Source organism: Doryrhamphus excisus, chromosome 3, assembly GCF_030265055.1.
Source record: "Doryrhamphus excisus isolate RoL2022-K1 chromosome 3, RoL_Dexc_1.0, whole genome shotgun sequence".
NCBI classification, from domain to species: domain Eukaryota; kingdom Metazoa; phylum Chordata; class Actinopteri; order Syngnathiformes; family Syngnathidae; genus Doryrhamphus; species Doryrhamphus excisus.
In genome coordinates this window covers 15,754,512-15,781,137 of record NC_080468.1, presented here as the reverse complement: position 1 = coordinate 15,781,137, position 26,626 = coordinate 15,754,512, and the positions used below count along the sequence as shown (strand labels likewise).

Sequence of the window (26,626 nt, the reverse complement as noted above, 5' to 3'; positions counted from 1 at the left end):
AGTAGAACGTCTTCTGTTGGGATTGTAGTGCTTTCTTAAATATCTGAAACAGTAGATTTAGAGAATGTATTCATAATTCAGATTGGTCAATTTAATTTCATTTAAGAAACGTTTAAAATCGATAATTTCTTCATTTTCTCATTTTTCTTATATTCATATTCTTCATTTTTCGTATTTTATTATCAGCGCTTACTTTGAGTAAATTTGAGTGCATTTCCCGTCTTTACCACAAGAGGGCAGTAGAACGTTTTCTGTTGGGATTGTAGCGCTTTCTTATTTTTATTTTTGTCCCGTCCAGCCATTGGGGCAGATAGTATTGTTGATCTAAATGCCCTTACATGCTAGACAGATTTGCTCTGTGTCAGGAAAGGTGTTGGCTACAACTTCCCTGTACCATGAAATTTTATTTGCCGTTATTTGATGTTTTTGTTATGCCATTTGGGACGACCGGACCGGAGCAAGAAGAAGAACAGAAAAGAAGAAGAGAGAAGAGAAAGGTGGGGTCGGGGGGGGGGGGGGGGGGGCAGTAGAGGGAGAGACAAAAACAGCAGCAACAAGAATTCCCAAAACAACAACAGTGACAAACAGAACAGTTAAATGTCAATGATGGCTAAGGGTCACACTGGAGATGATATCAGTGAAATGAAACAGTCCAACTTACCAGTAGCAATAGTAATGATGAAGACATGACCCATGATAGTAAACACAATTGCAACCATACAGTTACAGTAATTAAAATCTCACTGCTTGACATCATTATTACTGTAATAATAGCATACCAATACTATATAAACATCAGGGATAAGATAGTAGATTGTATAGAGAAGCACCCATGTGCTGTGAGTGCCCATATGGAGGTGTGTTGTGTATGTGAATGCGAGTGTGTGAATGTGTAATTGTCACTGAGAATGACAAAAGGAGAGAGACTGCCTTCTACCACCCAGCAAACCCCGCCCCGCGCAGCCAGGTCAAGCCCCCACCGCCAGACATCCCCCGGCCCCGTGGGTGTGGGCAAAGCCAGGGCCGACTCCCCAAGACCCGCCCCTGAAGCAACTCCCCGAAGAGACCAGCCAGAGGCCATGGAGGAGCAATCCCAACCGGCAACAGGGCGCCAGCAGGCCGGCGGAGAGCCGCACCCCCGAGACCAGCGGAAGACCATACCCCACTAGGGCAGAAGGGCATCGAAGGCCACAAACCCGCGCTTTCTTATTTTTAAAAAAAGTGTATAACGGAAACATTTTCTATGCCCCTTATCCTCACTAGGGTCGGTCGCGGGTATGCTGGAGCCTATCCCAGCTATCTTTAGTTACATAAAAGTTACATAAAAATTAAACTTATATCTTTATGGGAACAGGTGGAGCTTATTACTTGTGTCTTATTATAGTAAATACTTGCTCGGTGCATGATATGTGTATGTGTGTGTGTGGGAGGGGGGGGGTAACATCTTGTGCAACATTTCAGTGTTCAGTTACACTCTTGTTGGGGTCAGAGGTCACACATTCCAAGCAAATAAATAGTTGTCCTTCACATTTTAATAGTGAGTGCTGAGTAAGTGTCAGTGTTTTCCATTGTGATTGTTATACGAGAGTACTTCAATGTTAGTGTACACACACACACACACACACACACACACACAACAACAACAATCATGTCCACTTATAAAAAAACTGTTTACATTCAAATGTAGTAAAAAAAAAAAGGTGACCAAACATTCCTTGCTGCCTTGTGTGATATCTTATATAAAAGTCTACGTAAGCACGATACAGTGTAAAAATGACATGTTTTTTTTTTCAGTGGTGCTTACTGTGATGAATAAATTCATCATAAGAATACTTTAAATGCTGTGTTTAAGCACCCCCCCACACCGCCCCCAATAATACTGATAATGCCCCTCATAGCTGCATATAATAATAATAATAATAATAGTAATATGCATCAGTACAAAAAGTCTACATAAGAATAATCCATGTAGTAATCCATAACGATCACTGCTCCAGAACAACAATGTCAGCCACTCCGTGTACTTGTGTGAGCTGCTTGCAGTCCAGGGATGCCACCAGCTTCCTGGCCCCCGGCTGGGTCGGGATGAAGTGTTCCGTCAGGGTCACGGTGGAGTGACCGCTGACGTCCCTAAGACAAATTCACCACAGGTCAAAAGACTGGCATGGGAAAAGGAAAAGAAGGGGGGCGGGGGGTCTTACCCCACAACCACTTCGTGGCCTTTCTGCAGACCCAGACCTTCCACTCTGAAAACCACGTCCTTTAGCGTCCTTGGTAGGGGGTTGGTGAATATGATCTTGGCCCCCATTTCCTGGCCGACCACAGCTTTTCCCAACGGCTGCATCCCCCCCCCCCAAAAAAAAAAAAAATCAAAATTTGTTAGAATTCATGGAAAACAAAAATTTTATGGAAAAGCAATAAAATTCCCACCATGATGTTGAGGTTGGGTGTCCGGAGCCGGAAGGTGCTTTGGTTGGCCAGAACCTGCTTGGTCTCGTTGACTCTTCCCGACAGAGTCAGCATGAGTGCAGCCTGATCCACCAGCTGGTTTTGGTATTCGTGGTAAGGCAAGACCCACTCAATGGTTTTCTCTGTGTGGAGACACGAGTCAAGCCGAGGTCAGGACCGGATCATTCAAGGAAGCCAATCAGGAAGTCACAAGCGTGTACATAGTCCCAACGTAGCAGCTAGTATGCTAGTATGACATATTTGTGTGTTTTTTCTCATGTATACGTGCAAACCTGATGTGATATCCTCCAGGGGCACACAGCCGAATTTCAGGCATGGGTGTGACATTCCCAACGTGGAATCTAAAATTCTTTTTTTGGAAGGATGGAACTAAAGCAATAAAATACATTCGCTACACTTTCATCACGAAACTGGAGCTTGTAGAAGAGCTGTGGAAACATCTTAAGTATGATGCTTTTCTCACGTCCCGACAGTAAACACAACACGGGTGTCTGACGGATGATGTCGGTGACAGTGTCAATCATCATCAAGGGTCCAGCCCAGTTGGTCAAGACTTGGCTTTAGGCTGTCATGAGATCATAGAGGACACGTTTCCAAAGGATTCCAGACAATATAGCGACTGGTCACAATGCTCTCTCTCAGTGATTATTTTTCTGCATAATATTACCAGTTTATTCTTGCAAAACTCCAATTTGTTCACAGAAAATTACATTAATAAATTACATTTTTGCAGTTTTTCAACTTTCTTTTAATTTTAATTTTAATTTTAATTTTAATTTTAATTTTAATTTTAATTTTAATTTTAATTTTAATTTTAATTTTAATTTTAATTTTAATTTTAATTTTAATTTTAATTTTAATTAAATTGATGATTAATTTTAAATTAAAATTAAAATTAAAATTAAAATTAAAATTAAAATTAAAATTAAAATTAAAATTAAAATTAAAATTAAAATTAAAATTAAAATTAAAATTAATCATTTTAATTAAAATTAAAATTAAAATTAAAATTAAAATTAAAATTAAAATTAAAATTAAAATTAAAATTAAAATTAAAATTAAAATTAAAATTAAAATTAAAATTAATCTAATTTAATCTTTAAACATTTTTTAAAATTAAATTTTAATTAATCTAATCTAATCTAATAATAATAATAATAATTAAATAATTATAAAATAATAATTTAAATAATTAAAAAAATTTTAATTTTAATTTTAATTTTAATTTTAATTTTAATTTTAATTTTAATTTTAATTTTAATTTTAATTTTAATTTTAATTTTAATTTTAATTTTAATTTTAATTTTAATTTTAATTTTAATTTATTCTGGCAAAATTCCAATTAGTTCATGAAAATTACAGCATTTTTTTTTCCATTTTTGCAGTTTTTCAACTTTCTTCTCTTATTCTTATACTATAGTGTCTTTATTATTGTAATATTTTCCACAAACTAATTTTCCTCCAAAAATATTTTTATTTCATTCATTTTTAGTTTTTTTTTTGCTTTATTGGTAGTTTGTTCATTTCATAATGTTATGTCTTTAAAAATGCACATTTTCAACTTTATGCTACTAAAATGAAAATATTTGTGAATGATATTACAACAATATTCTTGGGAAAATATGACTTTTTTTGCTTAATATTTTGATGCAATTCTTGTGAAATTAATTCGTTGATTCATTTTCTACCTTCATGAGGTGAAAGCTCCACAGGCATCTGCTCCTTCTTGATGGTGCTCTTCACAACACCGGTGTAGTACATGACGGCCACCTGGCTGTGCAGGGTGGTCCGACGGGGCTGGGAGCTCGAGTTCTTCACCACGATGCTCAAGTGGGCGTCCGCCCCCATCCTGGGCCCCTCTCCCTCCATCTTCACCTCCACGCTGACGTCTTCTGCCAAGGGCACAGAGTAAACGTCTGGCTTGCTGCCGTAACGACTTGCCGTCTCTACAGCGATGCGTTCTTCTTCAGAACCTTGAGAAACATACAGAGAAACCGTTAAGCATCTTTTCGATTAAGGAGTTCCACAAACGACCCCGAGGGTACCTTCTTGATGTTTGTACAGATGAGTGATGTCCGCTCGCTCATCAGAACCGACTGCTTTCGTGCTGATGCAGTGGCCCACCACCTTCTTCTCGATGTGGAACTGCGTGAACGTACCGTCTAAATTCCTTTGCCAGTAGATCTTATCACTGTTGACCTGGTCGAGGAGGAACATTCCAACTTCAGAGACCGGGAGAAACTTTAACAGCGCGGATGAAGTCGATAAAAAGTATGGATTCAATGCCAACCTCAGCAAAGACAAAAGGCGTGTCGTGTTTGAGGTACACCTGGCCAGAGCGTATGGCCGTGACGGAGGCGGGGCCACAGCGGAAGGTCCCCTGGCTCGTCTCCTGGGGGGTGGAGTCGATAGCTTGCCAACCCCCGTGACCGTCTGGAAGGTCTGGCCTGGCCATCCAGCAGTCGTTCCATACATGGAAATTCCTAGGAATACATTTATTCATTTTCGACTGTAATTCCTGTTAGAGTAATTCCCATTTAGAGTCTAACACCCAAGGTGCCCCCTTTTTTGTTGGTTCCAGGGTTCTAGAAAGGGTTCCAGATGTCACTGGTACTTTGGTTACATGACAAAAACTAAAACTAAAACTAAAACTAAAACTAAAACTAAAACTAAAACTAAAACTAAAACTAAAACTAAAACTAAAACTAAAAATAAATTAAAATTAAAATTAAAATTAAAATTAAAATTAAAATTAAAATTAAAATTAAAATTAAAATTAAAATTAAAATTAAAATTAAAATTAAAATTAAAATTAAAATTAAAATTAAAATTAAAATTAAAATTAAAATTAAAATTAATTCATTTTCTACCGCTTTTCCTCACTGTCTTTGGGCGAGAGGCAGGGTACACCCTGGACTGGGAAAAATAAAAATAAAAATAAAAATAAAAATAAAAATAAAAATAAAAATAAAAATAAAAATAAAAATAAAAATAAAAATAAAAATAAAAATAAAAATAAAAATAAAAATAAAAATAAAAATAAAAATAAAAATAAAAATAAAAATAAAAATAAAAATAAAAATAAAAATAAAAATAAAAATAAAAATAAAAATAAAAAATAATTAAAATTAAAATTAAAATTAAAATTAAAATTAAAATTAAAATTAAAATTAAAATTAAAATTAAAATTAAAATTAAAATTAAAATTAAAATTAAAATTAAAATTAAAATTAAAATTAAAATTAAAATTAAAATTAAAATTAAAATTAAAATTAAAATTAATTCATTTTCTACCGCTTTTCCTCACTGTCTTTGGGCGAGAGGCAGGGTACACCCTGGACTGGGAAAAATAAAAATAAAAATAAAAATAAAAATAAAAATAAAAATAAAAATAAAAATAAAAATAAAAATAAAAATAAAAATAAAAATAAAAATAAAAATAAAAATAAAAATAAAAATAAAAATAAAAATAAAAATAAAAATAAAAATAAAAATAAAAATAAAAATAAAAATAAAAAAATTGGAGGAAAATTAGGTTGTAGAAAATATTACAATAATAAAGACACTATACTATAGGAATAAAGTCAAAATTATGAGAAGAAAGTTGAAAAACTGCAAAAATGGAGAAAAAAAATTCTGTAATTTTCTGTGAACAAATTGGAATTTTGCAAGAATAAACTTGTAATATTATGCAGCAAAATAAAAATAAAAATTAATTAAATAAATTAAAAAAAGAAAATTATATTAAAAAAGGCAGCAAGTTAACAAATGTAACAGTTACTGATTGTAAAAGTACCAGATGGAGGGGTAGGATTTAATAAGCTTTGCTTCTTCCTACTCCTTTTGGACATGTGGAACTGTGAACTGATTATGTGATGCATTCAATTGTAATCTGATTTATGTTCAAATGAAATAAAACCATTACCATTACCATTACAACCGAGATGGCATGGTCCACAAACCCGTTTGTAGTATTGGTGTACTATCATTCAGGTAAACAAACACTTTCGAGTCACGTCTCAGTAGTTTTCGAGGCGGAAAGAAGGGACAACAATTTTAAATGAAATAAAGGATTTCAAAACACAGTCTGAGCTCTCTGGTAGACCCCAAGTACCAGCTGATCCTGCGGCCGTGCGGCTAATTGACGGGGCATGACATCTGCATCCCCGTAGGAGGGGACTGCTGCTCAGAAGAGATATAAATATCCCGTGAATTCCATCCATCAGTTTCGTTTCCACAGGCTGTCCTGGAACTTTACCCCGACTTACCACACAGAGTCGCTGTTGAGGTAGTCGATGGGCTCCAGATTCTCATCGAAGTAGACGTCGTTGGTGAGGGAAACATCCGTGTCGTGGGCAGACTGGAAGTTGGTCACACTGCGAGTGGGTATGCCAAGACAGCGGAGTACTACAAGTATAAACAACATGACCGTAGTCACATATCTCAGTAAAATATGACCGGATATTTTGCAGAACTGTTTGCTGAATGAAAGTGACATGTGTGGCTGTATGGTGGGGTGGGGTGGGGTGGGGGGGGGGGGGGGGGCAAAGTAGTGGGTGTGACAGGAATGGCACTGTGAGGTATTCTCGGGGTATATGAGCTATGGCTAGCTATCAGTGCTGAGGTCAGGTGGCTATCCTGGGCTGGCAGACGTAAATCTAACACGGGGAAATTTACCGACAGAGTGAATGAAAACCGCCTTAGAGAAAGAACGGGTTGACGTTTCTGAAGTTTCCCTGAACGTAGAATTGCAGGAATACATAAACAGCAAAATATGGTAATATACTGGAATTAGATTGCAATCATAATCCGGTACACATGTACTCATCATTTGGAAATATACTACTGTAGTTATTCCCCCAAATATCAGCCACATAGTTATTTCCAATGACAGCAATGTTGCCAGGTTTTTAGTTTTTTTTGTAAAAATTTCTTCCCAAGGTCCCCTGTTGTTTTGGGCTTGTTTATAGAGAGCAGTACCTGGCAACACTGATTCAGTGTTCCTATAAAGCCTTTGTGGATTACTCTGCCATGTAGGTATAGTATTATATTCGTACATTTTGCAGCCGTGGTAAGTTTCTCGAAGTTTTGCAGACATTTACTAGAAAATAAAATGACTGACTGATTCATGGGTGCTTTAAAAAAGTTTTGAGTTTCACTGATTTGTGGGTTCTTGATGAAGACCTGAGTTTCAATAGCTCACGGATGCTTGTTGAAGACTCAAGTTTCACTGATTCATGGGTGCTTTACGAAGTTTTGAGTTTCACTGATTCATGGGTGCTTGATGAGGACTCGAGTTTCACTGACTCATGGGTGCTTTAAAAAAAGTTTTGAGTTTCACTGATTCGGGGGTTCTTGATGAAGACCCGAGTTTCAATAGCTCACGGATGCTTGTTGAAGACTCAAGTTTCACTGACTCATAGGTGCTTGACGAAGACTCAAGTTTCACTGATTCATGGGCGTTTTATGAAGTTTTGAGTTTCACTGATTCATGGGTTCTTGACGAAGACTTGAGTTTCACTGATTCATGGGTTCTTGTTGAAGACTCGAGTTTCACTGACTCATGGGTGCTTGATGAAGACTCGAGTCTAACTAGCTTGCAGGTACTCGATGAAACTCACAAACACATAGGTGCTTGATGAAGACTTGGGTTTCAATGACTCTCAGGTACTTGACGAAGACTCGAGTTTCACTGATTCATGGGTACTTTACCAAGTTTTGAGTTTCACTGATTTGTGGGTACTACTGAGGTAAGAACCGTCACCGCACTTTCACTCCGATTTGCTCCCAGACTCACCTGACGTGGTGATCCCAGAAAAGACCCAGCATTGGCCATATGACACGGGCATTCCGTTGGAGGAGTGGTATTTCCTCAGGATCTCCACGCTGCTGCTCCACGCCGCCGGAGACACCCCATTGGAGTAATTCCCTGACCAGTTTCCAATCAGAACCCCAAAGTCATCTTGAAAATTGATCTGGAAAAAAAATGATGTGGCGGTGAGATGCAGTTGAAGTCATGTCCTCTTTAACGGTATTTTTTATGCATGCCAATACTTACCATGGCTGATAGGACCCTGACCACATTGACAGGATCCCCCCGACCGGATGGCGGGATGTCACTTCTTTCCAGAATGAACAGACACGCTTCCAGAATTCCCTCTTGAAACTGCAATGATGTGAACCATAAGGACATGTGACCATACAGCAGTCAATGCACATTTTTGACTTTAAAATGGTAGATTTTATTTACCGTATTTTCTGGACTATAAGTCGCACAAGACCAAAAATGCATAATTAGGTCGAAAAAAAACATACATAAGTCGCACTGGAGTATAAGTCGCATTTTTTGCGGGTAATTTATTTTAACTACTTGACCATTTTTTTTTCTTTTTTTTTCATTTCTAAGTCGCTCTGGAGTATAAGTGGCAGGTACAACCAACCTATGAAAAAAAGTGTGACTTATAGTCCGGAAAATATGGTGTATATATAAATATACACCATATTTTCCGGACTATAAGTCGCTCCAGAGTATAAGTCGCACAAGGCCAAAAATGCATAATTAGGTCGAAAAAAACATACATAAGTCACACTGGAGTATAAGTCGCATTTTTTGCGGGTAATTTATTTTAACTACTTGACCATTTTTTTTTCTTTTTTTTTTCATTTCTAAGTCACTCTGGAGTATAAGTGGCAGGAACAACCAACCTATGAAAAAAAGTGCGACTTATAGTCCGGAAAATATGGTGTATATATACATATACATATACACCATATTTTCCGGACTATAAGTCGCTCCAGAGTATAAGTCGCACAAGGCCAAAAATGCATAATTAGGTCGAAAAAAACATACATAAGTCGCACTGGAGTATGAGTCGCATTTTTTGCGGGTAATTTATTTTAACTACTTGACCAAAACAGACATTACGTCATCTTGGAAGGCAAGTTCTAACAATAAAATAATAGAGAATTAATAGGGTGTAAGCTATGCTAACACAATGGTTATTCAGCTACACAAAAAATGTGTTTATGTAACATAAACAGTTTTTTCATTTATAAGTCGCTCTGGAGTATAAGTGGCAGGAACAGCCAACCTATGAAAAAAAGTGCGACTTATAGTCCGGAAAATAAAAATACGGTATATATATATATAAGTCGCACAAGGCCAAAAATGCATAATTAAGTAGAAATAACATACATAAGTCGCACTGGAGTATAAGTCGTATTTTTTGCGGGTAATTTATTTTAAACACATAAACACTTATCATTTATAAGTCGCTCTGGAGTATAAGTCGCAGGAAAAGCCAACCTATGAAAAAAAGTGCGACTTATAGTCCGGAAAATACGATATTTTTTTCTTCGGGAAAAAAAATTTTGGCTTGGAGATTTCGCGTTTTGTTCAGTGGTCCTTGAATGCACCATATTTGCAAAAGTGATATAGTATATATAGAACAAAGCTCATGACCATATAGCTTAACTGATTCTGTTCTCTTGCTGCTGTGCAATGCAAATTTCCCTACCGAGGGACAAATAAAGTCTTGTCTTGTCTTGTCTTATATAAGTCGCTCTGGAGTATAAGTCGCACAAGGTCAAAAATGCATAATTAGGTAGAAAAAAACATACATAAGTCGCACTGGAGTATAAGTCGCATTTTTTGCGGGTAATTTATTTTAAACACATAAACACTTTTCATTTATAAGTCGCTCTGGAGTATAAGTGGCAGGAACAGCCAACCTATGAAAAAAGTGCGACTTATCGTCCGGAAAATACAGTATTTTTTTCTTCGAGAAAAAAATTTTTTAGTTTGGAGATTTCGCGTTTTGTTCAGCGGTCCTTGAATGCACCATATTTGCAAAAGTGACATATATATAGAACAAAGCTCATGACCATATAGCTTAACTGATTCTGTTCTCTTGCTGCTGTGTAATGCAAATTTCCTTACTGAGGGACAAATAAAGTCTTGTCTTGTCTTGTCTTGTCTTGTCTTGTCTTGTCTTGTCTTGTCTTGTCTTGTCTTGTCTTGTCTTGTCTTGTCTTGTCTTGTCTTGTCTTGTCTTGTCTTGTCTTGTCTTGTAATTATGTCCAGAAAATGCTTGGTTAAACCTGGAGATTTTTCTTGTTGACGCCGCAATAAAGCCATGAATCCGAGAGCGCCTCCTCACCTGCCCGAAATTCCACGTCCGGGCGCCGATTTGCTTCTCCGTTCCATAATAAATTCTCCCGGTGTCATTCAAAACATACTCCTTCCTCTCCTCTTCATCATCCAGAAACACGGCGTCCTCTGCAAAGAGATTGTGCCATCATAAAATATGTGCTCATGGCCTTGAAAGTAACAGCTTTCCACCCGCGTGTGTTTGGCCTTCACATTACAAAGAAGGCATGTTTTTCACTTCCTGTCTTTCTGTTAAAACTGGTCTTAAAATGTACGGCCCGTTTACCTCCTTTAATGGCAAAATCACTGACAAATGTCATTTCCTTTCACTCAGTCTGCCCTGGTTAACAAACACAAAGACACTATGGGCACCCCTGCTGTCTATAGATTGGGGTTTGTGTCGTTACAAAGAAGGCATACTTTTCACTTCCTGTCTTTCTGTTAAAACTAGTCCTAAAATGTACACTCCAGTCACTTCCTTTAGTGGCAAAATCACTGAAAAATGTGATTTCCTTTCACTCGGTCTGCCCTGGTTAACAAACACAAAGACACTGTGGGCACCCCTGCTGTTTATAGACTCGGGTTTGTGTCGGTCACTAGCATCTCTAACCTTCTAACTGGTGGAAATGAAATGAGGCTGTAAAAAATCACTGAAAAATGACATTTCCTTTCACTCGGTCTGCCCTGGTTAACAAACACAAAGACACTGCGGGCACCCCTGCTGTTTATAGACTCGGGTTTGTGTCGTTATAAAGAAGGCATACTTTTCACTTCCTGTCTTTCTGTTAAAAATAGTCCTAAAATGTACACTCCGGTCACTTCCTTTAGTGGCAAAATCACTGAAAAATGTGATTTCCTTTCACTCGGTCTGCCCTGGTTAACAAACACAAAGACACCGTGGGCACCCCTGCTGTTTATAGACTCGGGTTTGCGTCGGTCACTAGCATCTCTAACCTTCTAACTGGTGGAAATGAAAGGAGGCTGTAAAAAATCACTGACAAATTTAATTTCCTTTCACTCGGTCTGCCCTGGTTAACAAACACAAAGACACTGTGGGCACCCCTGCTGTCTATAGACTCGGGTTTGTGTCGTTACAAAGAAAGCATACTTTTCACTTCCTGTCTTTCTGTTAAAACTAGTCCTAAAATGTACAGTCCAGTCACTTCCTTTAGTGGCAAAATCACTGAAAAATGTGATTTTCTTTCACTTAGTCTGCCCTGGTTAACAAACACAAAGACACTGTGGGCACCCCTGCTGTTTATAGACTCGGGTTTGTGTCGGTCACTAGCATCTCTAACCTTCTAACTGGTGGAAATGAAAGGAGGCTGTAAAAAATCACTGAAAAATGTGATTTCCTTTCACTCGGTCTGCCCTGGTTAACAAACACAAAGACACTATGGGCACCCCTGCTGTTTATAGACTCAGGTTTGTGTCGGTCACTAGCATCTCTAACCTTCTAACTGGTGGAAATGAAAGGAGGCTGTAAAAAATCACAGAAAAATGTCATTTCCTTTCACTCGGTCTGCCCTGGTTAACAAACACAAAGACACTGTGGGCACCCCTGCTGTCTATAGATTGGGGTTTGCGTCGTTACAAAGAAGGCATGCTTTTCACTTCCTGTCTTTCTGTTAAAACTAGTCCTAAAATGTACACTCCGGTCACTTCCTTTAGTGGCAAAATCACTGAAAAATGTGATTTCCTTTCACTCGGTCTGCCCTGGTTAACAAACACAAAGACACTGTGGGCACCCCTGCTGTTCATAAACTCGGGTTTGTGTCGGTCACTAGCATCTCTAACCTTCTAACTGGTGGAAATGAAATGAGGCTGTAAAATTAAGATGTTTATGAGAAAAAACGAGGAAGGAAGAGGGGTCCAGTCTTGGGGGAGGACTAGGAGAAAGAGAGGAAGTTATGTTTGGGAGGAGGAAGGAGGAAAGAGGAGGAAGGTTGCAGGAGAACGCTCCTTATCTGCCAGCTGTGATTCTTGTGTTTTTCACTCCTTATTTAATATTTGTGGAATGTAAGTATGAGCAGATACCCACAGGAGAGAAGGGAGGAGGCCAGAAGTATGAGGGGAGGTTCTGGGTCGGGTTGTCTGCTTGATTTGCATTCTAGCGTTATCTAGTGTTATTATTGTCAAGAGAAACGCCTGCGGAATCGTACCGATACACCAGGGGTTGAAGAGCAGGACAATGTTCTTGCTGCAGGTGTAAGTACTTGGACTTTCCTCCTTTAGGGAGCCTGACGTGACTGTCAGACCGTAAAGGCCAATCACAGCATTGGCCGGAGAGTTGACAGACAAGCGAGTCTTGTTGCCGCTTTGCTCTGCAATCTTGGCCCCCCAGCTTTTATCGTCCAGGTCATCCACCCGTGGAATGATGACATGGGTGCCTTTGGACACCAGAGGCAGTGGACCTGCAATGCAAAAGTTATACAAGTTGAATGTATAAGTTGAATAAATAGAGATAGAGAATATATTCAATATAGAATATAGAATAAATATAGAATAAATATAGAATAAATAAAGAATATATTCTACATAGAATATAGAATAAATACAGAATATATTCTACATAGAATATAGAATATATAGAGAATATATTCTATATAGAATATAGAGTCAATATAGAATAAATATAGCATAAATATAGAATATATTCTATATATATATATATATATTATATATATATTTTTATATTCTACAATATAAAATAAATATAGAATTCATGTATAATATATTCTATATAGAATATAAAATAAATAGAGAAGAAATATATTCTATATTATATTCTATATATATTCTATATTCTATAATATAGAATAAATATAGAATAAATGTATAATATACGGCGGCACGGTGGTCTAGGGGTTAGCGCGCAGACCTCACAGCTAGGAGACCAGGGTTCAATTCCACCCTCGGGCATCTCTGTGTGGAGTTTGCATGTTCTCCCCGTGCATGCGTGGGTTTTCTCCGGGTACTCCGGTTTCCTCCCACATTCCAAAAACATGCTAGGTTAATTAGCGACTCCAAATTGTCCATAGGTATGAATGTGAGTGTGAATGGTTGTTTGTCTATATGTGCCCTGTGATTGGCTGGTGACCAGTCTAGGGTGTACCCCGCCTTACGCCCGAAGACAGCTGGGATAGGCTCCAGCACCCCCTGCGACCCTCGTGAGGAAAAGCGGTAGAAAATGAATGAATGAACGAATGAATGTATAATATACTCTATATAAAATATAGAATAAATATAGAATAAATGTAGAGTATATTCTATATAAAATAAATATAGAATAAATATAGAATAAATAGAGAATATATTCAATATAGAATATAGAATAAATAAAGAATATATTCTTCATAGAATATAGAATAAATATAGAATAACTATAGAATAAATAAAGAATATATTCTATATAGATATAGATAGATATAGATAGAGTAAATATAGAATAAATATAGCATAAATATATTCTATATTCTATGTACGTAGAATATAAAATATATATAGAATGCATGTATAATATATTTTATATAGAATATAAAATAAATAGAGAATAAATATATTCTATATAGAATATAGAATAAATATAGAATAAATGTATAATATACTCTATATAAAATATAGAATAAATACAGAATAAATTTATAGTATATTCTATATTGAATAAATAGAGAATAAATAGAGAATATATTCTATATAGAATAAATATAGAATAAATGTATAATATATTCTAGATAGAATATAGAATAAATATAGAATAACTATAGAATGAACAAAGAATATATTCTATATAGAATACAGAATAAATAAAGAATATATTCTATATAGAATACAGAATAAGTAAAGAATATATTCTATATAGAATATAAACTAAATAAAGAATAAAGCGGATGCGGTATGTTGACACTGTAGCTTATGTAAACATAACAGAAGGTTGGCCAGGGTGACATCACCGAGGGTTGGATTCCACCCAGAGCCTTAACAGCTTCCAGACCTCAGCATACCAGACACCTCCCTCCGGTATTTGCAGGCTTCATCGGCCAATGATCTACTCCACGCTCAGGAACCAACGTCAGTTACATCACAAGCAAGAAATGGCCGTAGCTGACACCCACAACAAACTCATCTGCCGTGACGGAGCTTTGGAAGTTGCAAAAAGTCGTACATTTTAGCATGCTAATCTCACAATGTTTTGATTTTTGTAGGCTCAGTCGAGATCCTCCGTCAACTGTGAAGCGCAAAATAGACACAGCGCTATTAATGACTTCCTTGTCACTCATTTCCAGCAACCTAAGAGGAAGGGTGGTGGGGTCTCAGGACTCAGATGGAGAACAATACATTTTTGATAAGGGTGCCAAAAGTAGAACCCCATGAAGTCGTCTTATCTAACCGAGGACTATTCTTTCTATGGAGTTCATGACACAATGAACTAAATCTTATCTTCTTATAGATTTTATTTTTTTTGTCCGGTAAAAGAGTATCTAAATCGATTTCTCATAGCTTCCAGACGGTTGTGTGTTGGTGAACGTATCAAACGTTAATCGTGTTGCGTTCAACAACGTTCAATGTAGTTTCTTTCACTCGAAAAACTCGATTCTTTGTACTGACTGGAGTTTTTACTCGGGTACTCGATTCACATGTCACAGAGCATGCGTACACTTCATCGAGTACCAGTGAGTCACGGAAATTCGAGTCTTTATAGCAGGGGTCTCAAACATGCGGCCCGCGGGCCAAATTCTATGTGTAGAATATATTCTGTATTTATTCTATATTTATTCTATATTCTATATAGAATATATTCTGTATTATTCTATATTTATTCTATATTCTATATAGAATATATTATACATTAATTCTATATTTATTCAATATTCTATATAAAATATATTCTATATTTATTCTCTATTTATTCAATATTCTATATAAAATATATTCTATATTTATTCTTTATTTATTCTATATAGAATATATTATACATTTATTCTATATTTATTTTATATTCTATATAGAATATATTCTATATTTATTCTATATTCTATATAGAATATATTCTGTATTTATTCTATATTTATTCTATATTCTATATAAAATATATTCTATATTTATTTTATATTCTATATAGAATATATTCTATATTTATTCTATATTCTATATAAAATATATTCTGTATTTATTCTATATTTATTCTATATTCTATATAGAATATATTATACATTAATTCTATATTTATTCAATATTCTATATAAAATATATTCTATATTTATTCTCTATTTATTCTATATAGAATATATTATACATTTATTCTATATTTATTTTATATTCTATATAGAATATATTCTATATTTATGCTATATTTATTCTATATAGATTTATTCTATATATTTATTCTATTTAGAATATATTCTATATTTATTCTTTATTTTTTATCTTTATTATTATTTTCTTTATTCAAAACACTGAAACTGATCATAACATATTATCTTATGCTAATAAGATGAGATTTTCAACATTAATCAACTTTGCTTAAATATGTTATACTGTATGTTTTATTATGATTTACATTATTAGCCAGCCATGATGAACTAGCTCGCACCCCAGCCTATTATTTATTAATTATTTATTTATTCATCAAAAAGTCAAGTTCATGTGGAGTCCCACAGGGCTTGGTTCTCAGCCATCCCCATCTATGTACGGCCTCTTGGCTTGATACAGAATTACATGAAAGGCTGTCTCTTTTTAGCTGTTTTTATATCTTTAGAATAGGTTTTTATTTAAAAATTTGAAGTGATGGTTTTTGGTGGTACCCCACTTGTAGATCTTGGTCCTTTAGCCCAGGGTCACACAAAGATTTTGAACAATCTAAGACTCAAACCTTTTTTCCATTCAGGCAGTTGGCCAAAATCAAACCAATTCCTCAAAAGCAGCAGTGATCCACGCCTTTGTTAGGAGTCGGATGGATTACTCTAATGCGCTTTATGTGGGGGTTAGTGGATCCACTGGCGCTGGTTGAATGCTGCCTAACTGGCACACGGAAACAGGGACACATTTCAGACATTTTAGTTTCACTGCACTGACGTAATCCAGGAGGGAATCAGGCTTTTGCAGCTCAGAAACGATCAAACGTTCAGCCAACTCATGTTAAGCGGCCGTTTTAGATGTCACGTTTTAAAATGCATCCACTGATTCTCATTGGCCTTCCACATTGATTGATAGATATAGATATGCTTTTATTGTTTTTACACACTTGTAGGCGGCTGCACGGTGGTGAGTGGTTAGCACGTGTGGCCTCACAGCTAGGAAACCCAAGTTCAATTCCACCCCTGGCCATCTCTTTGTGGAGTTTCCATGTTCTCCGGGGACTCTAGTTTCAAAAAATATGCTAGGTTAATTAGCGACTCCAAATTGTCCATAGGTATGAATGTGAGTGTGAATGGTTGTTTGTCTATATGTGCCCTGTGATTGGCTGGCCACTAGTCCAGGGTGTACCCCGCCTCTCACCCCAAGACAGCTGGGATAGGCTCCAGCACCCCCTGCAACCCTCGTGAGGAAAAGCGGTAGAAAATGAATTAAAATTAAAATTAAAATTAAAATTAAAATTAAAATTAAAATTAAAATTAAAATTAAAATTAAAATTAAAATTAAAATTAAAATTAAAATTAAAATTAAAATTAAAATTAAAATTAAAATTAAAATTAAAATTAAAATTAAAATTAAAATTAAATTCATTTGTAGGCCCGCACGGTATGCAAGTGGTTAGCATGTAGGCCACACAATTAGGAAATCGGAATGATTGTTTGTCTATATGTGCCCTGCCATTGGCTGGCCAACGACAGCTGGGATAGGCTCCAGCCTACCTGATAAACAGCATTGAAAATAGATGCTACATTACATCACATTCGTATTTTTCTTTTTTTGCGCATCACTGTGGAGCCCTAATTAAAGTGCTGGATGGAATTGGATTGGAATACGTCATTCTATTCAAAGTCAAATGCATGAATATTTATTCAGTGCTTGTCATTGACAGTCGGTACCGTTTGGCACTCATTGAAGTACTTTATTATTTCAGACCTGGTGTGTTTACTGGCAGATATGAGACTTTTTTTTCCCCTTATTATATTATATAACATTTTAAAAACATATTCATATTCAGGCTGCTAATCAAAGGTTTGTGTATACATGCCGTAAAAGTGTAAATATATTTACATATATTATTCATATTTTTAGCCTTAAGCTAAAATAATGCATAATATTATGTACCATTACTATGGTAAATATAATGTCATTGTATGGTCATATCACCTTGTACTTTGGTACGTGATTAAAATTAAAATTAAAATTAAAATTAAAATTAAAATTAAAATTAAAATTAAAATTAAAATTAAAATTAAAATTAAAATTAAAATTAAAATTAAAATTAAAATTAAAATTAAATCAAAATAATTAAAATAAAAAATTAAATAAATGAACATTTGTAGGCCCGCATGGTGGACCAGTGGTTAGCATGTAGGCCACACAATTGGGAAATCGGAATGATTGAAAATTAAAATTAAAATTAAAATTAAAATTAAAATTAAAATTAAAATTAAAATTAAAATTAAAATTAAAATTAAAATTAAAATTAAAATTAAAATTAAAATTAAAATTAAAATTAAAATTAAAATTAAAAAAATAACTTAAATTATATTAGGATAAAAAAAAAAAAAAAAAGAAACAAACAAACAACAACAAAAAAACTTAAATTAGATTAGGAAAGCAGGAAGTGAACAAATGTAACAGTTACTGATTGTAAAAGTACCAGATGGAGGGGTAGGATTTAATAAGCCTTGCTTCTTCCTACTCCTTTCGGACATGTGGAACTGTGAACTGATTATGGGATGCACTCAATTGTAATCTGATGCATGTTCAAATGAAATTAAACCATTACCATTACCATTACCATTACCATTACCATTACCATTACCATTACCATTACCATTAAATCATGTATATTGCATTATTATTGCCCTGGGTTCCATTTTTGACTGAAACATTGTAAGTTAATGTACATAAGAGTACTGTTGTTGTCAATTCTAATCGGTTATTACGAATCCATCCATTGCGGTCCATCCAAAAACCAAGTCCTACCTGTTCTCAGGTCCAGATGCAGCTTGTCTGAGTCCGCACTGAAGGGCCTGTTGAACTCCAGCTCTATCTGGAAAGGTTGTCCTCTGCGGACGATCATCTCATCCCCGTGGTACAGGTCAGTGTGGTGCTCCTGCCTGTTCCGACCCGTTTTAGAGCTCAGCAGGTCCACAGAACTCACCGACAACTTCACCACTGCAAAGGTGTTGCTTGAAAATAAAGTTTTTCCACGGGATTATTGTCACAATTACCTTCCAATTCTTTAGAATCCCCATTCGCCGGCTTGGACCCATCGTGGTCCGGGATGGGGGCCGGGGGTTTGGGGGGTTTGACCAGCTCCACTCTATCTGTGACGTCATAGGAAGTGCTGTTCTGGCGCTTGCAGCAGCACGGGCATATTTTCCTGAACCAGCGGCAGCAAGCACTCTCTTCCTGCTTCTTTTCTCCTTCCTTCTGAATGGACAGCTCCACCCTGGTGGGTGGAGACGCACCAGGGAACCGCCCCACGTCTGAGGTGTCTCTTGCTGTCAGCCTCTCACCTGGCATCCTGGAGGACATATTAAGGCCATTTATTTCTGTCAAGACGGATCCTAATCTGGGTGCAAAGTTATTAAGCAGATATAAGAAGCATTAGGAGGACATTGTTAATATCCGGCTGTTTCACTGAGATAGACCAAGCTGATAACATTTATAGATGACACATTTCATTGGTAATGGTAATGGTTTCATTTCATTTGAACGTGCACCAGATTACAATTGAATGCATCACATAATCTGTTCACAGTTCCACATGTCCAAAAGCAGTAGGAAGAAGCAAAGCTTATTAAATCCTACCCCTCCATCTGGTACTTTTACAATCAGTAATTGTTACATTTGTTCACTTCCTGCTTTCCTAATATAGTTTACCTTTTTTATTTTTTTTTAATTAAATTAAATTAAATTAAAAATAATTAATATATTATATAAAATATTTTATTTTATTTTATTTTATTTTATTTTATTTTATTTTATTTTATTTTATTTTATTTTATTTTATTTTATTTTATTTTATTTTATTTTATTTTATTTTATTTTATTTTATTTTATTTTATTTTATTTTATTTAAATTTAAATTTAAAAATAATAAAATTTAAATTTAAATTATATTATTTTAAATTTAAATTAAATCAAAAATAATATAATATATTATATAAAATATTTTATTTTATTTTATTTAAATTTAAAAATAATATAATTTAAATTTAAATTATATTATTTTAAATTTAAAAATAATATAATATATTATATAAAATATTGTAATTTAATTTAATTTAATTTAATTTAATTTAATTTAATTTTTAAACTGTTACATTTGTTCACTTCCTGCATTCCATAATACAGTTTAAGGTTTTTTTTAAATAAATGATATGAAATTAAAATTAAAATTAAAATTAAAATTAAAATTAAAATTAAAATTAAAATTAAAATTAAAATTAAAATTAAAATTAAAATTAAAATTAAAATTAAAATTAAAATTAAAATTAAAATTAAAATTAAAATTAAAATTAAAATTAAAATTAAAATTAAAATTAAAATTAAAATTAAAATTCAATTAAATTAAATTAAATTAAATTAAATTAAATTTTAAAATTTAAAATTTAAAATTTAAAATTTAATTTTTAAATTTAATTTTTAAATTTAATTTTTAAATTTAATTTAATTAAATTTTTTGTCACGTACCAAAGTACGAGGTGATATGACCATAGAATGACATAATGGGTACCATAGTAACTGTCAAAAAAAAATATTTGCAAAAAATATATATGTCTGCAATTCCCAAAAAGGTGCACCCACGCAACTCCCACAAGCAGCTGGATTCTACCACTTTTGTGTGTGTTTGTGCACACAGCACAAATGGGTGTCGATGCGTCGTGTATGGATATTTATCAACATGTCACATCCCTTCTCCCGTGCAGAGAACCAATAATCAAAGCAGAATGAAACCATTCGTCACAAGCCAGCCTTTGTCTTTGCTTCTGTTTCTCAGCTATGAAACACATGCGAAAGTGAAAAGTAGATATTTACTAAAAAAAAAACCCAAAGGAAGGAAGGGGCATTTCCAAGTTGTTCCTCCGTGTGTTTCCTCATTTGGCATCATCTCATCATAAAAACCATATTGGCCGCTATACACGGCAATGAATCCTGATTAGCGAAACCATTAAGGAACCAGTGGAGCTCCGTCAGCGATTGTAAAACATCCACGATGACTAACGAGCAGCAATGACAACGAGGAGAAATCCACATCAACAACTGAGCACTCGCTTTATGAGGTCATTATTCTTGTTTTTACAACAATTGAATTTTTTTTTTTTTTTGCTTAACCACTTCTCTCACTCCCTTCCTGCCAAACTTTAAAATCGACCGTTAAAGCGGGCACAGTTTACAATGATTACTGTTGCAGGGTTACGACTTTCTCCTCGCTAAAAAACTCAACAAAACCACATAGCGTGTAGCCCAACAGGACCGATCATGAGATTATTGGAGAACCAGGGACGTCACTTGGTTCGGAGGACAGGGAGGGGGGGCTTAGCCGCCTGGAGATGCACAGAATATGAATCAATGTAGTAGACATTCCAAAAAATAATAAAAAAAAATATCCAAAATCAAATAAGGAACAAGAACCGGGATATAACTTTCCTACTTTTGGAAAGATTTAGTAGAGATACTCAATTGTTTTAGTCCACCATTAAATGTACACAAGTACACACAATATATACTGCAAAACTGCTGTTCAAGCTCTGCAACCATTCTGTCCAATGTACAGTCATCAATGATATCATTATCATTATTATATTATTCATTAACCTATTATTGTTACTATCATCATTATTCTTCTTCTGATTATTGCTACTACTACTACTACTACTACTAGTAGTAGCCTATTATAAAATCAGGCTAATAGCCAGCCTATTAGCCTAATTTTGTCCTATTATACGAAATTTGTCAGAGATTTTTTTTGTAAAAAAAAAATTTTTTTTAAATCAACTTATTTATTTTATTATTTACTTTTCATTCTTCTTCTTCTGATTATTACTGGCTAATACTAGCCTGCTTATTGGCTTTCTTATTAGCCTGTTTTTGCCCTACTACATGAAATTTGTCAGAGATTTTTTGGTAAAAAAAAAAAATCAATAAAAAAAAATTATTTATTTTATTATTTATTTTTCATTCTTCTTCTTCTGATTATTGCTGCTACTACTACTGGTAGGTATTAGCCTGCTTATTGGCTTGCTTATTAGTCTGCTTTTGCTCTATTATATGAAATTTGTCAGAGATTTTTTTGGTAAAAAAAAAAATTTATTTATTTTATTATTTATTTTTCATTCTTCTTCTTCTGATTATTGCTGCTACTACTACTATTAGTAGTAGTAGGCTAGTATTAGCCTGCTTATTGGCTTGCTTATTAGCCTGCTTTTGCCCTATTATATTTTTCAGAGATTTTTTTGGTAAAAAAAATCAAATCATTTATTTTATTATTTATTTTTCATTCTTCTTCTTCTGATTATTACTACTACTACTACTACTAGTAGTAGTAGGCTAGTATTAGCCTGCTTATTGGCTTGCTTATTAGCCTGCTTTTGCCATCTTACACAAATTTTTTGGTAAAAAAAACAAAAAAAACAACAACAAATTATTTATTTTATTATTTATTTTTCATTCTTCTTCTTCTGATTACTACTACTACTACTACTACTACTACTACTACTACTACTACTACTAGGCTAGTATTAGCCTGCCTTTGCACTCTTATATGAAATTTGTCAGAGATTTGGTTTGTAAAAAAAAAATAAAAAATGAAAATCAATTAAAAAAACTATAAAAAATCAATAAAACACAAATGTGACCACCATCTGCATTGGGAAATAAAAACTTAAATACTAAAATAAAGAAGAAATGAGGTCTACTATAGAACTATAATAATATGCTGGACATTTGATCATATTTCCTTGATTCAGAAGTTATGGTCGAGTTCAAAGAGCATTAAATCGTTTGATGCTTTCCGACCTCACAGCCTTAAGTTCAAGTATAGGATACACGATAGGATATACGATAGGATATACGATAGGATACACAATAGGGGATACACGTGCCTTTGGCAACTTTCCCTTTTGTGTGTGGGTTTTTTTTTCTTCTTATTTTCAAGTGTGACTTCCTGAGTTCATCATCTGGTCAGATTCCATTTTGCTCAAGCGTTCCCAATCCAGTCCAGTAAATATTTGGCACCAGCACTGAAAATCATTGTGCTGGAGACAAAGGGTTCCACCTGCTCCGTGGATTGCTGCATGATGTCCACCATAACTCCGGACGCCCTCTGTGACTTCCTTGCTTTTTTCTATTTGGAGCTAAACATCAGTGCCAAGGACTGAAATATTGTATACTATACTGTACTACACTGTACTATACTGTATACTATGCTGCATCCGTTAAATCAACAATGTTTATTGAATAGTGCTGGACACTTGATGGTCCAGGATGAATGGGGCTTAAAAGCTAACCTTCTTAAAGCTCCACCCCACCTACTACTAGTAGTAGTAGTAGGCTAGTATTAGCCTGCTTATTGGCTTGCTTATTAGCCTGCTTTTGCCCTATTATATGAAATTTGTCAAAGATTTTTTTTTGTACATAAAATCAATAAAAAAAATCAAATTATTTATTTTATTTGTTTTTTTCATTCTTCTTCTTCTGATTATTACTACTACTTCTAGTAGTACTAGTAGTAGGCTAGTATTAGCCTGCTTATTGACTTGCTTATTAGCCTGCTTTTGCCCTATTATATGAAATTTGTCAGAGATTTAAAAAAAAATCAATCAAAAAAAAAATCAAATTATTTATTTTAATATTTATTTTTCATTATTCGTCTTCTGATTATTACTACTACTACTACTAGTAGTAGTAGGCTAGTATTAGCCTGCTTATTGGCTTGCTTATTAGCCTGATTTTGCCCTATTATATGAAATTTGTCAGAGATTTTTTTTTGGACATAAAATCAATAAAAAAAAAAATCAAATTATTTATTTTATTTGTTTTTTCATTCTTCTTCTTCTGATTATTACTACTACTTCTAGTAGTACTAGTAGTAGGCTAGTATTAGCCAGCTTATTGGCTTGCTTATTAGCCTGCTTTTGCCTTATTATATGAAATTTGTCAGAGATTTAAAAAAAAATCAATCAAAAAAAAAAATCAAATTATTTATTTTAATATTTATTTTTCATTATTCGTCTTCTGATTATTACTACTATTACTACTAGTACTAGTAGGCTAGTATTAGCCAGCTTATTGGCTTTCTTATTAGCCTGCTTTTGCCCTACTATATGAAAATTGTCAGAGATTTTTTTGGTAAAAAAAAAAAATCAATTAAAAAAAAATCGAATTTATTTTATTCATTTTTCATTCTTCTTCTTCTGACTATTACTACTACTACTAATAGTAGTAGTAAAACCGGGCCGTTTATTAGCTTGCTTATTGGCTTGCTTATTAGCCTGGTTTTGCCCTATTATATAATTTTTTTTGTAAAAAAATAACAACTAAAAAATAAAAAAAAAATAACAACTACAACTACTACTACTACTAGTAGTAGACTAGTATTAGCCATCTTATTGGCTTTCTTATTAGCCTGCTTTTGCCCTATTATATGAAATTTGTCAGAGATTTTTTTGGTAAAAAAAATCTCTAAAAAAAAAATCAAATTTATTTTATTTATTTTTCATTCTTCTTCTTCTGATTATTACTACTACTACTAGAGGGGGTTCTTTCTGCTTCAGGATATTCCAAATGGTTCTACTGGTTAGGACCAATGTTTCTGCTTTTAAATTTTCATGTCGTTTTCACCTCTAAATGCAGTACATACAGGCAAAACCTGTCCTGTCTGAAACTAAATAATGATATTTGGACCATGTGATATTTATGATATTTGATGACCTTGTAGGACCTCCAAAGGACAATTTAGCACCATGTTCACTAATCACTTTAACCTTTTATTTATCCAATATCTAATATCGTCACATTCCTTCTTCCCATCACAATAACTCCCATCACTTGTTCCATGATGCCGCCTGCACCCCCTCCCTGTTCAACTCCTTCTCAGTCCGTTTGTGTTGGCATGGCATCAGAGCCGGAATGCCAACTGGACCCTGAGATAAGCGCCTCAAAATCAGGTTGTGTTTTGTTGTCCTTAAACGGGAACAAGTAGGACTGGACTGATCTATTACGTCTCGTAACAAAGTGACCCCGGGTATCATCTGATTTTGGTGAGAAGGGCTCTTGTTCATCAGCTGATTTTATACGTAATCACCCAAGCCAGAGTGAATATTTACTTATTTGCCCGAGTCTTGTGCAAGTACTAAAACTGTCCGTTTTTCCCCCCTCAGTGCCTTTTCTTAAGGGAATCCTTCTGTCAACCACCAAAGGTCAAAAGGCTTTCCTCTCATTTGTGGGAAAGGAAACCGTTATTTACAGTTCTCATCGAGCCTTAAACAAGATTAGCGAAAGAAAAAGAAAAAGAAAAAAGTCTTACTTTCTCTGTGTTGGATTCACGGGAACTGCGGGCAAAGAGTTTCTGATCCTGTTGAAAAAGAAACTTTTCTGCACTACTACTCTTGCTCAGACCGCTAAATGTGTCAGTCCAGGAATGTACTGCACGGGGCTTTAAAGCCCCCCCCCCACCACACACACACACACACCCAACACACACCCCGCCCCACCACGCACCACTCTCACCAAGATGTCCCTTTTCAGGGCTCAGCACTTTCTGGACACAGTGCATAACGTAAAGGGGCTCATGTTGGGGGTGTTACGTAACAACTCTACTCTATTCTCTTCTATTCGACCGTTATTCTATTCAAACGTCTAAGGAACAAATTTATTGTTTTTCATTGAAAGAAATCACAGTAGTGAGGCATTCTCACCAGGAATTCCCCCCCCCAAAAAAAGTTTCCCATAGCACGTTTTCACTTCTCAGTCGCTAACTAAAACCATTTGTTTCTGAAGTCCTAAAACGGAATGAAAAAAAAATCAGTCAAAGGTGTTGGTTTATGTGATTAACAGCACAGGAAGTTGAAACAGACTCATGTAGGTCATTTCATCTGGAACGCGACAGAGAATGTGTGAAAATCAGTTGTGTTTACGTAAAAACAGTAATACACAGTAATACACGGTGATACCGCAGAAAAGTATACAGTAGGTACGAGAAGAAGACATGTTGTGGTTTTATGTCAAATGAACCAATTCACTTTAAACAACAATAACAATTCAATGTTTTTAATATCTGGCGAGGAGGATACCGCTCTAAGAGACTGCATCTCAACTAATATTTATTAGCGATAAAAACCCTGCAGTGGTAGAACCCTTTTTTCCACCGATCCAAAATCAACTAGAAAAGATGCCCCAGCATCACCGTGGATTCCATAGTGGTTGATATTACAGCTGGATACACAATCCAATGGCTCTTGGATGCCAAAAGTTGCTTACCCTGCATGATCTAAATCAATTGGAGACCATTTGGGGGTAATGGTAATGGTATTGGTATTGGTACATCACATAATCAGTTCACAGTTCCACATGTCCAAAAAGGAGTAGGAAGAAGCAGAGCTTATTAAATCCTACCCCTCCATCTGGTACTTTTACAATCAGTAACTGTTACATTTGTTCACTTCCTGCTTTCCTAATATAGTTAAAGTTTTTTTTGTTAGATTTTAAAATTAACAAAAAAAAAAATTAAATTTGAAATTTGAAAAATTGAATTTTTAAATTGAATTTTCAAATTAAAAAATTAAATTAAATTAAATTAAATTAAATTAAATTAAATCCGTCATGATGTGCTATACATATCACTATATTGACAGTTACTAT

General features: G+C 34.6%; 1 protein-coding gene across 1 annotated transcript; it reads right to left on the bottom strand.

Annotated features, from left to right (window-relative positions):
* Window positions 1–1,070: 1,070 nt before the first annotated feature.
* tgm1l1 (transglutaminase 1 like 1) lies at window positions 1,071–25,412 on the bottom strand. The gene is made up of 14 exons (XM_058068328.1): window positions 25,293–25,412; window positions 18,991–19,286; window positions 18,743–18,934; window positions 12,781–13,032; window positions 10,629–10,747; window positions 8,528–8,635; window positions 8,267–8,444; window positions 6,738–6,876; window positions 4,760–4,952; window positions 4,515–4,668; window positions 4,158–4,442; window positions 2,431–2,591; window positions 2,202–2,338; window positions 1,071–2,130 (listed from the first exon to the last, which is right to left on the bottom strand). Exons 2-14 carry the CDS (start codon window positions 19,283–19,285, stop codon window positions 1,986–1,988), a joined length of 2,358 nt encoding a protein of 785 aa, XP_057924311.1. The 5' UTR covers window position 19,286; window positions 25,293–25,412; the 3' UTR covers window positions 1,071–1,985.
* Between the last annotated feature and the right edge of the window lie 1,214 nt (window positions 25,413–26,626).

What these genes read in the sequence shown, in the direction of transcription:
- tgm1l1 (XM_058068328.1), bottom strand. Translation starts at nt 19,285, where the DNA reads ATGCCAGGTGAGAGGCTGACAGCAAGAGACACCTCAGACGTGGGGCGG. An exon ending in GCATCTGGACCTGAGAACAG is followed by an intron (nt 13,033 to 18,742) that starts GTAGGACTTGGT and finishes TTTGCATTGCAG; the next exon opens with GTCCACTGCCTCTGGTGTCC. An exon ending in TCAGGGTCCTATCAGCCATG is followed by an intron (nt 8,445 to 8,527) that starts GTAAGTATTGGC and finishes TTTTTTTTCCAG; the next exon opens with ATCAATTTTCAAGATGACTT.